At 35.2% G+C, this 16,442-nt stretch overlaps 1 protein-coding gene across 3 annotated transcripts in view; it reads left to right on the top strand.

Annotated features, from left to right (window-relative positions):
- The window catches only part of LOC106671976 (sodium/potassium/calcium exchanger Nckx30C), a 64,123-nt gene that overhangs the window by 42,587 nt on the left and 5,094 nt on the right, over positions 1-16,442 (top strand). For all 3 annotated transcript variants that reach the window (XM_014403008.2, XM_024226699.1, XM_014403016.2), the window contains exons 3-6: positions 460-638; positions 9,440-9,572; positions 15,187-15,302; positions 15,367-15,503. In XM_014403008.2, coding sequence (XP_014258494.1) covers positions 460-638; positions 9,440-9,572; positions 15,187-15,302; positions 15,367-15,503 — 565 coding nt within the window. The remainder of the gene's footprint in view (positions 1-459; positions 639-9,439; positions 9,573-15,186; positions 15,303-15,366; positions 15,504-16,442) is intronic.

A 16,442-nucleotide genomic window follows, 5' to 3' on the forward strand; every position in this document is an offset into this window, starting at 1 on the left:
ATACTGTTAGACATTATTTATTTAGTGCAGAAATAATTCCTCGTTAAGCCACACATCCTTGGCAACATTCGAGCAAAATGTTAAATTTCCATAGTTTATCATTATTTTTTCTCGATGACTCAGAGTTGCTTGAATAACTTACTTCGTAATACCGCATTTTCGTAGCACGAGCTGGTAATTTGATTTTTGTTTTTTTCTCCATGGAATATGGTTACAAGATTTTACAAATTAACACGCACGCGCGCGCGCGCACACACACACACACGCACACGCACACGCACGCACACACACACACACACACACACACACACACACACACACACACACACACACACACACACACACTTTAAGACTTATATCCATAGTTCGCCTTTCATTTGCATTATGTTCAATTTGCAAAACGATTCGTCAAACGTTTGGTTAAAATAATACAACAGACTTTTCTTCTTATCATTTCAGGGAAGGTCGATGAGAAAGCGACGCAGTTACATGCGATCGCCTCTCTCAAAGTGCTGTTGGACGCGACCGCGCCTCACAAGGGATCGGCGACAGCCAGTTCGGCAAATCATCTCAAAGAAACCACCCTCGTTTCTAGGCCTCAAATCGAACCAAATGGGATAGCAGTTCAGTCTACTTCAGTAAGTGCATTGTCCTATTTACTTATTTCAACCAAATTTAAGAAATTTTAAGATCTGCAAAAAAAAAGTAAACTGCATTAATTTGAGGTTGAAAATGAATTAATTCTCTTCATCTCTTACAACCGAAGGCTTCTCGCTTTTCTTGAGAAACGTCCTCTTCACATTCGCTTGCAACGTGCAGGCGTAAATGGGTAAAAACTCGTGAGGACATACAGGATACGTGACCATAAATTTCGATGAGCCGTTACCTCTCTCACATCTCCCTAGAGCATTCATTCCGGTGGATATCAAGAAGGTCATTCGCAGTGTACATCAAAAAAAGTCTTGGTAACGAAACCATCATCTCGAAAATCCTTCTTTAACTTCACAGGAAAGCGATATTTCTTATCACTAATCACAACTCTCATCAAACGCCAAGGTGATGGAAGGACGATAGCAGTGACGTAACCTGGTAGAATGATTCCGAGACTAATTGAAAACTCGTTGATACCCTAAGTCTACTTTATTCTACAATAATTATGCTAGTTATAATCAAGTCCTTTGATAAGCAGCTACCTATATTTAGTAGATCTCGGCAAAAGGGGGTACGTTGGATAGCGTTCGCTATAAAATTTAACATGCAATTTTGCCGCAACCTCTGCCTAAGACAAGCACTCACCAATTACTCCTGCAAACAGGACGACCTTCCACATGGCATGAATCGTATAGTAATCTGCTCCATTGACTGCCCTACGTCTACTGTCTCCTTTTGTTTCCGTTCACCTCGGCCCGAGGCCGGGTTTGCTAACACAGCACCGAGCCTCCCTTTTGCCGACACCATTACTTCTCCTACGAACAAAATTCAATTCAATCCAAATTTCAATTTAAAATGCCCTTCACCGTTACAGGGACGGGTCACAACTCTCGTCAAACGTGGTGGTGGACGGAAAAACCGTGACGTCATATGGCGAAAATAATGGGGAGGAGTCACATCTCTCGTCAAAAGCCATGGTGGTGGAAGTAGTTGCCGTCACAAGACAAAAAAGACTCACAACACTCGTCATAGCCCATGGTGCTAGAAGGAAAAAAACAGTGACGTCATATGGCAAAAAAGGGGTCACAGCCCTCGTCAAACCTAGTAGTGGAGGAAGGAAGGGAGCGGTGACGTCACATGATAAAAAAGGAAGTCATAACTTGTCAGCTCCATGGTAGTGAAAGGAAGAGAACAGTGACATCACTTAGCAAAAAAGGGGTCACAACCTTCGTCCAAACCCCATAGTAGCAGAAATTTTCCTAGTCTAATTTTTCTTCCTAGCTTTAGCAACAAGCCAAAATTTATTCGTGAGTAGAGTTCCTGACAGAACTTGACTGCTTGTCTATAACTTATAACTGGATCAACTATTTCATTAGCTAAATAGTTAGAAGCCATAGCATTAAAACAAAAAATAAATAAAATAACCTTTAAACGCTAAAAATTTTCAAACACCACTGAAAAAGAAGGAATATCAGTTAATTTATTGTTAATACTGGAATTATAATAAAATAACAACAAATGTCAAAGAAAAATAAGTAATCTGGAAACATTTTGTCAATGCGAGGATTAAATTGAAAAAGGGTAAGATGGGAAATGATCCAAAATAATTTTCACATAGTAAGTCCAGTTTATGTACACATGGTTTGATTTATTATTGATCCTTTCCTTGAAGCTTTCTTCAAGTTCTGCTTTAAAATATTTAGATTGCTTTGAATATAAACAGTTAATTCATTAATATTAGTTTAACGTTGCTTGTAAGTCTGGCCTGAGGGCGTAAGACCAAAACTTTTGCAACACTCACAAGTCTTGCGGGTTTAGTGTACCGGGTGCCCCGTTTAAAACATCTAGCAAATATCTCTTCACAATCCTCGTCGATCTTAATATCTCATCTGTCAATCTTTCCCCGATCCTGAAGAAATTTCCACTCCAAATTCGCCAACAATCGCAACGTTTAAATCACTCTTCTCAATAATACTCAGTGGCGATTGAGACGTTCGTTTGGATGAATGTCACGGTGAAATTACGCATTATTGACTTTACTATATTAAAATATTCGCAGTATTATTTAAGAATTTTTTAATTTTATTAACTTTTTCAATAACCCAAGAAAAGCAAATAAAGGTTGGAACTCGGCAGCATTTTAATCCTGATTCAGTTGAGATGTTCGCCCCGTTTTCTCTCGTGTCTGTCCGATATCACCTGACTATCAAGGGACACGGAAAACTTATCGATACTTTACTGGCATCCGTGTTTGTCCTTTCGATAGTACTTTTACCAGTACGAGAATTTTTGGGGTGTATTGGAAGGAGGTATCGACTTTTTTAAAGGCCGATATTTACAGGACCTGCTGACCTATATGATGCTTTATAAGGTTTTAAAATAAATAATGGTTGATCAATTAATTAAACAATGGTGGATCAATTATCACTTGCATATCACACCAATGAAAAATTCCGTGAACATTTTTAATTTGTTATTATATGGTTGATAGAACATATTAAAAAAAAATTTACTCGTTGTTTCCAGAATAAAAAAACTTAATTCGCCTCAGAACTCTGTTTTGTCCTTGCTAAAAGTATAGCTATATAGCTTAAAATAAATTAGAGAAACAAGCGTTAGACACGTTTTACTTTTTTATTTCCATTATTTAAAAAAATGGGGTGGAAATATTGTCACCATATAAAATATATACTACTCAGTTTAACATTAAAAGAAATTTAAAATATTTTTTAAAAAATCGATAGGGAATAAAAGGGATGGCAATGTAAGCCTGCCCGTGAAGAGGCCAAAGAAATCGCATTGTCTGAAAAACTAGTTAGGGAAATGATGGACGAAGTCTGAAGGGTTGGCTTATCGTGGATAAAAATGGGACATGGTGGGAATTAAAAGGCTGATGGATTAGCAAGAGAGATCGATATAAGGGGCTTGCTTGAAGAAATAAGAAGAAAACTGGTCCAAAACGGCAAAGGGTGAAGGGACAAAGGCGTTCTTTCCAATCGTCTAAAACGTGAAACGCAGTTTCAAGACCACCGTGCATTTCACCTATAACAGAAGGCTTAGGTTGGTCGACGATCGATACTTTTTTTTACACTAGTTATGAGGTTATGAGCATGGAATTCAATATTTTCTATTACTAGAAGCTAATACGATATCGATTCCTTTTTTATACTAGTGAGAGTATGGTATCGATACCCTTTCTAAATTGTAATTAGTGTGGTACCGATGCTTTTTTATATTAGTAATGAATATAGTATCCAATCTTTTTAATAATAGTAATTAGTATGGTATCCATACTTTTTATACTAATACTTAGTATGGTATAGGACCTTTTTAACAGTATTGTTTTTTATTTGTGATAAGTATAGTATCGATACTTTTTTTAAATACTACTAAGCAGTATGTTATCGATACTTTTAATCACTAGTATTTAGCATAGTATTGATACTTTTTTAAATACTGGTAGTAAATAGGATAGTATCAATTCCTTTTTTCATGCTAGTAATTAGGTTGTTATCAATACTTTTTATATAGTAATTCGTATATATTCGATCTTCCTACACTAGTATTTACTATAGTGCGAACACGTTTTTTTATACTACTAATAATTACAGTATTGATATTATTTTATACTAGTAATTATTAGGTTTCCATGCTTTTTATACTAGTAGTTTGTACAGTATCGCAACGGTTATTTTATCCCAGTGATAAGTACAGTATCGATGCCGTTTCTATACTAATATTTATCAGTTAATTAAGATTTTTAGTTGAGATAAAAAAGTCAGCGTCACGAGCGGGATTCGAACCCACGTCGGCTAGATACGCCGCTACTCTACCACTTGAGCTATGACTTCGGTCCACTCGGACGCTAACTTCCCATCTCAACCCCACCTTTTGAATTTTCCCTCCTTTTTGCCATTTTTTTAATGTTATGTAATCTATTTGATTCTTGATTTTGATTTGATGAGTTTGATTTTTTATTCAAGCGGACCACGAAAACTAGTGGAACTAATTAGTGTGATATTGATAATTTTTATACTAGTACTTAGTGTTATATCGAAGCTTTTTTTAAATACTAGTAATTATTATTTTATCGCAACCTTTTTTAAACAAGTGATAAATATCGATGACGTTTTTAAATTAGTAACGTAATTAGTGTGGTATCGATACTTTTTATACTGGTAACTAGTATGGTATCGATAGTGATTGTGTTAGTTATGAGTATGTAATCGACACTTTTTCGTACTAGAAATGAGTATGGTATAGATCTTTTTTCAATACTAGTAATGATTATATCGATACTACGTTAATAGTAGTAATTAGTATGATATTCATGTTTTTGTAATAGTCCTTTTTGTTACATCGACACTTTTTTATTGCTATTACTTAGGATGGTTTTCATGATTTTTTAATACTAGTAATTATTATGTTATGGATACCTTTTTTATACAAGTGATAAATATCGATTGCGTTTTTAAACTAGTATTATGATTAGTGTGGTGTCGATACGTTTTTTACTGGTAACTAGTATGGTATCCATACCCTTTTCGTCCTAGTTATAAATATGTAATCGACACTTTTTTCGTAGTAGAAATGAATATGGTATAGATTCTTTTTAAATACTAGTAATGATTATATTATTGATATTACTTTAATAGTAGTAATTAGTATGGTATTCATGTTTTTATACTAGCACTTAGTATAATATCGATACTTGTTTAATACTAATAATTAGTATGGTTTTCATAATTTTTTTATACTAGTAATTACTATGTTATCGATACCTTTTTTATATTGGTAATGATGATATCGATACTTTTTTATACAAATAATTAGTACACTATTGTTATTTCTTTCATACTCATAATGAGTTGATACTTTTTCTAATACTAGTGTGGTATCGATATCGTTGTTTATAGCAGTATCGATACTTTGATTCCCTACTACACATCCTGTGAACAACCTTCCGCAACCCTCACTCCGGCGGTAGCTATTCAACTATTTGCCGCTAAGTCTTCGTGGCACGGCTGCTAGTTTTGAAGAAGAAAAAAATTAAAATCAATTTCAACGCAATATTATTTTATAAAATGTTGTAGAGAATTGCAATTCATGTAATTCATTCCATTGCAACGCACCGTGTAATAAAATGATCTAAGGTTAAAAACAATTAATACTGAGAAAGAGCCAAGTCGAAATGTTGAAAAGGTGCGCACAGCCGCGCCGTCGCCGAATGCGTCGATACTGCCCTACTTCAAATGTTGGGACCTGTTTCTATGGAAGGGTAACACAAAGCATTAAAATAGAGCTCAGAATGAAATCACACATTTTAATGGGCCGTTATTCTCACACCATTTGTAAAAGTTCCAATCAGATATCCATCACCTTGAAATCCTTGATAAACGGCTGACTGATAATATAGAAAGGTCAATAATGTATCGGTTACAATACATTCCTGTTAAATACAAGAGTTAAACCACCGCGTTATATTTTTACCTGTTATTGTGAAGAGAAAATGTAATAATTAAACGGTGCCGAATATGTACAAAATTAAATATTTTCGAACATTCCTCCGCCATTGTTGATAAATACCTTCGACAGATTTAATTACATCAAACCCCCCTGAACAAAGCACACTTGCACCACATTCAGTAACACTATGAAGTACTTTTGAACCGAAACTTGTGCGAAATCCGACGAACACAAGTTTCAAAATACAAACTCCTGACCAAACTCTACAAAACACATAAACCACCACAAAGCTACCTTTGACTGAGTAACTCCCTTTTCCCTGAATGCAAAAGAAAAAAGAATCAATCCTACAAGTGAAAACTTTGTACATTCAAACAAATTGTTGTTTGTATTTGACAAGAGAAAAATAAAACAAACAGCGGACTTTTACCTCTAGTTAATTTAACGTTACAACTCAAATCAAATTCTGTGTGTTTATTTTAAGTGAGTGCAGTAAAAGCCTAATTAGATTTTTAATTATCCTTGGTGTTTTGATGTGTCTGACGCGTTTCGGCTATTCGCCAAATTCAGTACTGGATTCTTCTTCCATAAATCCAAATAGGCCAAAAATGTATTAATGTCCTCCTAATAGTGAGATTGAGTCTAGTGAAATTCTCCCAGGACAAACGTTATTGAAAAATAGATCCTTATTTGAATCACAAAAGTGCAAAAATAAAGGACAAAAACACACAATAAACGGGTCATCAATCGGCCCAAAATATTAACTGAGACAATAGACAAAACAGGAATCTTTATAGAAAGAAAAAAAACGAGAAAACTGAAATCAAACCAATTTATAGAAATGATAAATGGTGGAGTGAATGTGTTGTTCAATCGTTTTAAAAAGGTAGTTGCTACTCAAAGTTAGTTGTTTTCAAAGTTCCGGATTTCAACCTGATGATGAGCTGTAAGCTTGAAATCCGGATCGTTGAAAACAACTAACTGAGAGTAGGAACTATCTTCCCAGGAACTGTGCGACATACTGGTTCGACAAGCTAAATACAAAAAGCAAAAAGATCACTTTTTCATTTTTTCAAGGAAAAACATTTCAATTCAAGGGTAAGTAACATTATCCGTCCATAACCCCAACCCAACGTAACATACCCTAACCCTAACGCTAATCCTAACCTTAGCCAACATAATCTAATCCAGCTCAAACTCTAACGAACCTAATTCTAACTCTAACCCTAATCCTAAACTTATCTAACAGTTTAAACCGTCCCTAAACCTACCGTTAGCCAAACCTAATCAGTCTCTAACACCAATTCTAACGCCAACCTAATCTAAATCTTCCCTAATCGTAATCCCAATTTAACCAGTTCCTAAACGTAACCCTAACCCTACTTAGCCTAACTTAATCCTACTAAACCTAACCTAACCCGTTCTAAATCTACGCCTACCGCTAACCTAACCTAAACCTTCCCTAGCCGTAACTCCAATTTAACCCCTTCCTAAACATAACCCTAACCCTGCTTACCCTAACTTAATTCGATTAAATCTAACCTAACCAGTTCTAAATCTAACCTGACTTAATGTTTCTTAACCATCAGCCTAAACCTACAAAGCCTAATCTAACCCGTTCCTAACTTGACAATAACCCTAACCTACCTCTACGGAAGGTAACCCTTCTTAACTCAAACCCTAATGCTAACCTAACCTGATTCATCCCTAGCTCTAATCCCAACGAAACTTACCCCAACCCGTCCTAAACCCAAACCCTTAGCTGACCCGTTCCTATCCCTGGTAACCTAACATAAACGTTCCTTAACTATAACCACAATTCTGACCTAACATAACCCTTCCCTAACTCTAACCTGTTCCTAAACTTAACCCTAACCCTGCTTAAGTTTACCTAATCCGGCCATAACACTGACCCTAATTTAACCTAAGTACGTGCACTCTCTGATAACGTGAAATCGATGACCCGAATATGGGCATGCAAACAAAATTTGTTTATCCAGTCTAATAAAACCATTTTCTTGTTAATAAGCAACCAGCTTTCGGATATTCAGGGTTGTGACCAAGAGACGCTAAACTTCATCGTGGAAACAGACCAGTTTACGCTAAAACCATTTTCTTTGTTCATTTTGACTCTTCCAGTTCTTGAGTGGCAACGGGAACTACTTGCAGATTTCGCCTTTCGGCCTCAGCAGTTTGAGGATCAAATATGGAAAAACGCAGAGAGCCGCTAAAGCAAATCTTCCCGGGTTTGCCACAGCAAAATCAATTAATAAGAAAAGAAAATATACGAAGGTTGTAGAGAAAACGAGAAGAGTAGCAAAGATTGTGCGAGGTACACGAAAGTTGTGATAGTACTAAGGAATTCGTTCTTTTTCGCTCCCATTGATCTATCTGTTTTTTGTTTTTTTTAATATTCGTTAGATATGTGTCTTATCTATTTATCTGTCGAAAAGAAAAATACACTTGCATAAGAGAAAAACACCCGTTTGCCTTTAATTAAAATTTGTATTTTATTAAGTCCCTTCCTCCTTCTAATTGCTTTCAGCCAGGAAATAGATGGGAACTTCAGTCATAAACTACAAATTTGGCCTCTTGAAATAACTTTATAGTATACTCGTTATAAACGGGTCTCCTTCAGAGGGGAAAGGAACAAGAATAAAAAAAGACTCTCTGCATACTTTAAATCAAGTCCAGAGAAAAAAAATGAAACTAATATAAAACTTTACACACCGCCGGTGGACCTTGTGGATTCTGTTTTAATTGGCCGTTGTTTTCTGAGAAAACTATATTCTTGATAATCTTGTACGGCACATTTTACTTCAAATTTTTTTGCGTAACTTCTTGTAACTTCTAACTTCGATCCGATCGCGATTAAAATTCTCTTCTTCTTGCTCGCCACAAGTCTCAAGTTGTCCAGATTGATGAATAAAGGGTCGCCGGATAAAGGCTAGTCGTAATCTTATATTTGAATGAACCGGGAGTAAATCACCGATCTGCACGCTAAAAGTTAATCAGGTACAAACGGACACAACGGCGGGACAACTGGTCACGAATTTTAAAACTTCAACCCTTCCTCCTCTATCCTATCTCGGGGCCAGTTACACCCTCAGATGGTTATACTAGAAAAAAAACCACTTTATTTTCATAAAATGATAATTTGTCTTATGAAACTAAATAATAGGCTAATATATATTGAGTTTTTTATCCTAATATGAGATGTAATAGTCGGACGCCAGACCGCCTAACTTTAACTGTACATATAATTCTATTCGTAAATAATTTGAGTATTTTGTTGTTTTTTTATCGAAATATTTTATTCCAGGTAGAAGATGACGCACCAGAACCTTTAGACATGGGCTGGCCGGATTCTGCCAGGAAAAGAATCACCTATCTTTTGGTTGCGCCTATAGTCTTCCCTCTATGGCTGACGTTGCCAGACGCAAGAAGCCCATCGGGTAAATTATTGCATTAATTAATGAACTATTGTAATTTCAGTGTTTTTAATCTTGTACTTTCCCTGCTCCGGTTATTGTCGGTTTTAACAGCTAATATGTAAGAGTTGATTTATTTGAGGAAAACGCAAAAGAGTCAACCCTTGGCAAGATCAGAATTGTTCAGGCTCAACGGAGAAAAGTAAGCTAATACCAAGCTCATAATCGAGAGAAGAAAAACTAAACTAAAAAAATTCACTGTAGAAAATAATTCACTAGCTTGATAGCCTATTAAAATAGAATAAAATAAACCATAAGAAAAATTTTATTAACAAGCCCCGAACAAAAAAAAACATATTTAATAAAATAAGATATTAATTTAAAACTTTGATGAATTAGTAGGAAAAAAATCACTGAAGCCATGTTGAAATTCGTAGCGACTTAGCAACATAGATAAAACGAATATTTTAACAAGATACAAAGATAATATCCGTTTTCCGAACCCAAAATACCCCTGAATACAAATTTTTGGGTAAATTAAAAAAAAATTTCACCTTCTTGCCTCCAATTTTTTTCGATAATCATAAAAATTATTATAACTTTGAAACAACTTCACTGAGTTACACGAAACTCTAAAGGGGTTTAGAGCCCCATAATCTACACTTAATGGGATAAACTTGGTCTCCGTGAATAAATTAGAACAAGAGATGTAAAATAAAACGTTCAGGATTTTTTTTTATGATTTAATCGTTATTTTACATACTTAGAACCGAAAGACAAGACACCGGAGAAAAAAAATACCTGGGCTAATCCAGGCCAAAAGGGTATATTTTTTGTTTTCCATAAAGATTGATCTTTAAGAGTTTTAAAGGGTGCTTAAAACGAATACGAATTGTTCTGTTTTTTAAATACCAAATATACTTTTTGGGGAAAATCAAAAAATAATTGTTTTCACAAATTTTTCGTCTCCCAAATGCTTTCGATTTTTTTTTAAATCTCAAAAATGGTGATTACTTTAAAATAACTTCACTAACCCATACTTTTAGACTCTTTATGTGGAGCACTGGACATGGGAACAAATTGACCCCAGAAAAGCCAACTCAAATATTTTAATTTTTTCTTTGCAATAAAAAATCATATTTAATGACTTTGAAGGGTACTTAAAACGAATCCAAATTTTTCGAAAAGATTTTTACCTACTATAATAAAAGAAGCGCTTTTTGGTTTCTGTCTAATCTAATATTATTTAATACTATCCACTATATTATTTTCTTATTTTTGGTTTAGAAAAATGATATATAATAGCATGAGAATATATGTAATAACGATCGAAGAAAATTATATAATTAAGAAAGTGTAAAAAAATTCAAAACAAAAGTTTTCCGTTCCAAAAGTTGCAGATTATTTTTCTAAATTCACAAAAATAATAATAACTTTCAAAATCTCGACTGTTCCACAGGAAAGATTACGTATGTTTAGAAATCTATAAACTACACGTTATACATGTAAGAGCATAACCTTGGTTCCTGTAAATATGATAGTATCAGCTATATAAAATGAAACGTTGGGTAGTTTTTGATGATTTCATCATCATTTTTCTTACTTATATTGCCATAAAACACTGTAGTCTGAAAGAAGAACAATTCATTGTATACAAAGGTTGTAATAACGTGTACTTTGAATAAAATCCAGAATAGTAATAGAATTTTTAAGTGGAGCAATAAGAATCGGAGAAAAATAATTGACCCCGATCTAATCCAACCCCGGAAAATAGACTAAAATATACATTTTTTACATGAAATAAAATTGATATTCGTTTTCTGCACTCTAAAGATATCACTTAATATAAATTTTTGACAGAATCAAAACAAAATTCCATTATAATTTTCTTCTTCCAAATGCCGCCGATTTTTTTTTCTCGAAATTCACAAAAATATAAATCTATAAATTTCATGTGGTCTCTGAAAATAAATTAGAACGGGGGCCATAAAATAAAACATTTGGGGAGATTGGGAATTTCAACATCATTTTTCATACTTATAATGACATAAAAACTTTGTTGGCACAAGCTTTCTAACAGTTGTAAATATGTTGAATTTGGATAAACCTAGAGGAATTATGAATTTTCAAGTGGAACAGCTGTTTTTTAAAGATTTTTTGCCTACCTAGCTTTTCCTAATTTTTTAGATTAATTTGTTAATATGTTGATAAAATCCTGACGAGTGAATTTTTATGTAAACTGCTCAAAAATTAATCGGGATATTTGTAATTTATTATTATTCTATTAATTTTAATTAAATAGAACAATAGAAAACAATAGATAAAAACAAAATAGAAAATAGAAACCAAAACCAATGTTCATCTTCATTTTTAATAACCGATTTAAGAAGAAGAATAGTAAACATGAAGATTACTCATTTTGTAAACTAACACCTATTCTCGCCTTTTCTCCATTTTAATCCAATTGTATTCTCTTTACCCATGGAAAGACATCATCTTGAACCGAAGTTCTCAATAGTGAGAATGAGTCATCGAGGTCACCGGGAAGTGGATATCTTAGAGGCAGTTGGCGTTTCTCAGAGCGTAGTCTTCCGAGAGGCTGGAAGTGCCAATAGGAGGCCTGGTCTCAGCGCATTACAAACCTAAGGGAGGACAGATATATTGTCTCTGCTGCAAGAAGGAACCTTTTGCACAGTGCCCGCCAGATCCTAAATGAAGTACAAGATGTTTTGGCAAGGTCTTTATCAACACAAACGATTACGAATCGCTGGCCTAACATCGTATGCTCCTTTGGGACGACCTGCGGTTACCAGCAACTCAGGAGAATATGGTGCAGTGAGTGCCTAGAAGATAACACCAATTCGAATGCTTTTACGCTTACTGATGAGTCGCTTTTCTGCCTGTATAGTGATAGCAGGCTCCGAAATCTGCCGAGAATAGGGGATGGATGCGTTCAATGCCCCAGTTCGTGCCCCATTCAGTGCAGTTTGGAGGGGGCGGTGTAATGGTCGGGTCTGGGATTTACACTGGAGGACGAACTGGACTTCATATTGTTGAAGGCAACCTCACAGCAGTCCGATGAATACATACACAAGGAATACATCCCTCTAACCTGGAATCTCATTGGCAGGGATTTTTGAATTCTGGCTGATAATGTCAGACATAGAGACAGTTGTTCAACAGTGTTTAGACAACCTGGGAATTTCCCATCTGCCCCTTCACACATTGTTTCCAGATCTCAATTCCCATGAGCACGTATCGGATGCGTTGCAGAGGTTTTTCCATTACCATCCGCAACCAGTTGACTTGCAAAAACTGAGTGCAACGATGCAACATCTATGGAGTGAATTGCCTTAGGAAAATAGTGACAACCTTGTTAAAAGTATGCCTAACAGGTGCACAGAGGTTTTAACTAACGGACATAATACAGGGTATTAATTGTTTAAAAAAATTACTTTATCCAATAAACAAAATTATGGAATTATTTCATCAAAATCCCTTAATCAAATTTTTCTTCAGTAAGAAATATAATAATTTCTAATAAGTTTTAATGTAATTTATAATAAAAATAAAATAAAAATGCTAGGGAAAGTAAATACAACACAATTGGCAATATCTCTATTCATTTTTGAGCAGTTTAGAACAACTGACATCAAAGAAGAGACATGACATGGATAATTCAGCCCAAATATTTTTTATTTTTTGTCTGCTATATAAAATCGTATTTGAGGGCTTTGAATGGTACTTAAAACGAATCCGAATTGTTTTTTGTTTTTCAAAAGATCTTGTGTATATGTGTGTGTGTGTGTGTGTGTGTCTTACTTTACTGAGAGTGTATTTATTTTACCTTTGTAAAATACCTTATTGTATTTAGTACGAACATGTATTTCATTTTCTGATCGTAAGTAAAAACCCAAATCGACTGATGCATAATAACCTTTAAATACGTAATAAAAGTTTAAATTACTTTTTTTCTTGAATCCTCGTGCCCATTAGCAAGATGCATAGACAAGTCCAATATGTTTTCGACTATATATTACCAATGAAATACTTCAATCGCGATTGCGTAACTTGATGAAAGCCAATCCTTATATCACGATTCGGAACACCGATGTTATCGAAATCGAAATATTAAAAGTCTTATATCAACTTGGCCCATGGAATGAAATCGATGAGGTAAACCAAAACGGAACCTTGGCCTAGTTGGCCACTCCATGCGTGTCCTGAGCAAACCCGCTGTCTTTCTTTTGTAATACAATCTAAATTTAATAAAGTCAGAATATCACTATCTAATTACGTGTTCAAACAACAAGAATTGGATTTTTATTGTTAAAATTTAAAAAAAATATATCAACGATGAAGCGACCTTTATAACAAAACCATTTCACTTTCGTAGACAATAAAATTAATTAATAGAACTAGCCTAGCCTATAAAGAAGATAAGATCATCTAATTATTCTAGAATTAATCCTAATCCGCCGTTTAATTTTGTCAACCGAAACGTTCGAGCCATATCGTCAGATTTTCTCCATATGACCATTCATAGGTGTTATATATATTTTTTTTTTGGCCAAACAATGCCATGCCGTAACCCATTATCAGATAACACGCCATTTCGTCATCCGTCCTTTCGCATTTGACCTCACAGATTCGTGAGACATGATTTGTATTTGTAATTGGTACTGTGAAAGGCAAAACAGATGCACATCACAATAAATTGCCTTTCCCTTCAAAATACCGAATGTAGCATTTACTATTAATCTATTTGGAGGAAATACGAGAGAAAGTTATAATTCTATTATAATAAGTTAATAAGTTCGTGGACTGAATTACTTTAAATGTTCCACTTTAATTCAATTTTTTCTGTTTTAAGTTGCGTCTGAGTTGCTGTATTATTTTTTTTTTTTTTTTTGCAAAAGGTTCTTAATCAACCTGTGCTGTTTTTTTCCTTTAGCCGGTAGAATTTTGCCACAGCTGTAGAGACAAGGACCGTATCACTCGAAGGACCCAAATATCCGTCGAAGACCAAAACATCACGTTCCCCTGGAACCTAATGCATTTTAAACCACGACGGTGAAGAACATACGATTAACTGACGCTAATGCTCATTTCTATCCAGCGAAACGGCGGTGTATGGCCCAAACCCGTGGGACCTTGGTTTTCCTCTGGTCACCTCAGGATATCCAGCCTCGTCGGTTGTATGAAAAAGATGACCGCAAAATGACCGTTTATAAAGTCTCAGGCCCTGAAGATGATCTCAATAAAGGTCGAAACCGACAGCACGATAAAGAAAATGTTTTTCTGAAACCTACGTCACACCAGACCGCACCTCACGGTATCCAAATAATCATAAAATGTTAAACTAATATCTTACGTTTCTAAATATATCTATATAATAATTTATATAATTTTTCTCATGGTTTATTTTATTCCATTACAATATTGGATTATTTTCTTCAAAATGCTTCAATTTTTGTCCACTGTACTTTTGTAATTTAATTTTAAAAAAGTACTTCGTGTTATTAGCTTTCTTTTCTCCGTAGAGCCTAAACAATTCTGATCTTGCCAAGGGTAACCATTAACTTCATTTTTTAGATTATTAAGCAAAATAAAATTTAAAAAATTTATGTTTTAATAGGTAAAAAGTGGTTCTTCGTAACTTTCTTTGGAAGCATCGTGTGGATAGCAGCATACTCCTATCTTATGGTATGGTGGGCCAATGTGGCAGGTGATACTATAGGCATCCCACCAGAGGTACGAGCAGATAATTTGTCCATTTATGGCTAGCTTATTCAAAAATGGTTTCTTTTACTTTCAGGTGATGGGACTCACTTTTCTTGCCGCTGGCACATCGATTCCCGATCTGATAACCAGTGTGATTGTAGCGAGAAAAGGGTTCGGCGATATGGCCGTTTCCTCCTCAGTAGGAAGTAATATTTTTGATGTTACAGTTGGGTAGGTATATTTCATCATACTTTATTACAGCAAAATGTGCCTGCAGTATTTGAATATATTCAGTGAACTCATTGTGTAAAAATTGTAAGTGAAAATATAGTTATTGGTTCTATGGTATACAGAGGGCTCAAAGGTAGAAATGGTGCGGGTATAGGGTATAAATTGGCCTAATAATGAACACCTATGGTTCTCAACACCAGCGCTTTCAAGCCGAACTGCTAGCCGTAGAAACATTTGAACATAAAATAAATAATAATCATTTCAAGGGTGTAAAAATAGCTTTCAAGTAGTCAAGTTGCTCCAAAGGCTCTCCTTGAGATCCTCCTCCACCTTAGAGTTCAACTCAAAACATGTCTGGAAGTGCTTAAATGTCCTTAAAAAAGGGGGATCGCCAAAAAGCATAAATCTAATTGCTTAGGGAATTTCAGGCAACTAGGCAGCAGATATATTTGCTAAAAAGAGAGCCTCGACAAAACATATTAAGTCCAAATCATTTCATGACATCAATAGCAGTTGATCGCTGGCATCGTACTTTAAAGGCAGCACTTAAGGCTCACCTATCGTCATCAGACTGAAGCCAGCGTACATGCTATCCGAAGAAGAGCAGACTTCTACAATATCCCTTCCAACGGCAACGCAGCGTAACAATAACATCTCAGCAGACCCTTTGCCAACGCCAACTACCTGTTCTGGTTGCCGAGTGAATCTTCTTGTTCGGTTCCGCGACGACATTATTGGGGGGGGGGGCATAACAGGTCCGGTGGAACGCCGATGGTAAGCCCTCTTCGCACGAAGTGTGAAATATGGAAAAGACCATCCCTAAAAAAAGTTTCAGTACAATCGTTGGATGCCGGGAAGCGGGGCTTGTGTTCCCCAGGCACTGCAGCCTTCTGGCTTATGTACCTCCAGTACAATCGTTAGAATCGTTAGTCCTTTTTG

This window comes from Cimex lectularius, unplaced genomic scaffold (assembly GCF_000648675.2).
Source record: "Cimex lectularius strain Harlan isolate CLEC.00 unplaced genomic scaffold, Clec_2.1 scaffold4, whole genome shotgun sequence".
Classification (NCBI taxonomy): Eukaryota; Metazoa; Arthropoda; class Insecta; order Hemiptera; family Cimicidae; genus Cimex; species Cimex lectularius.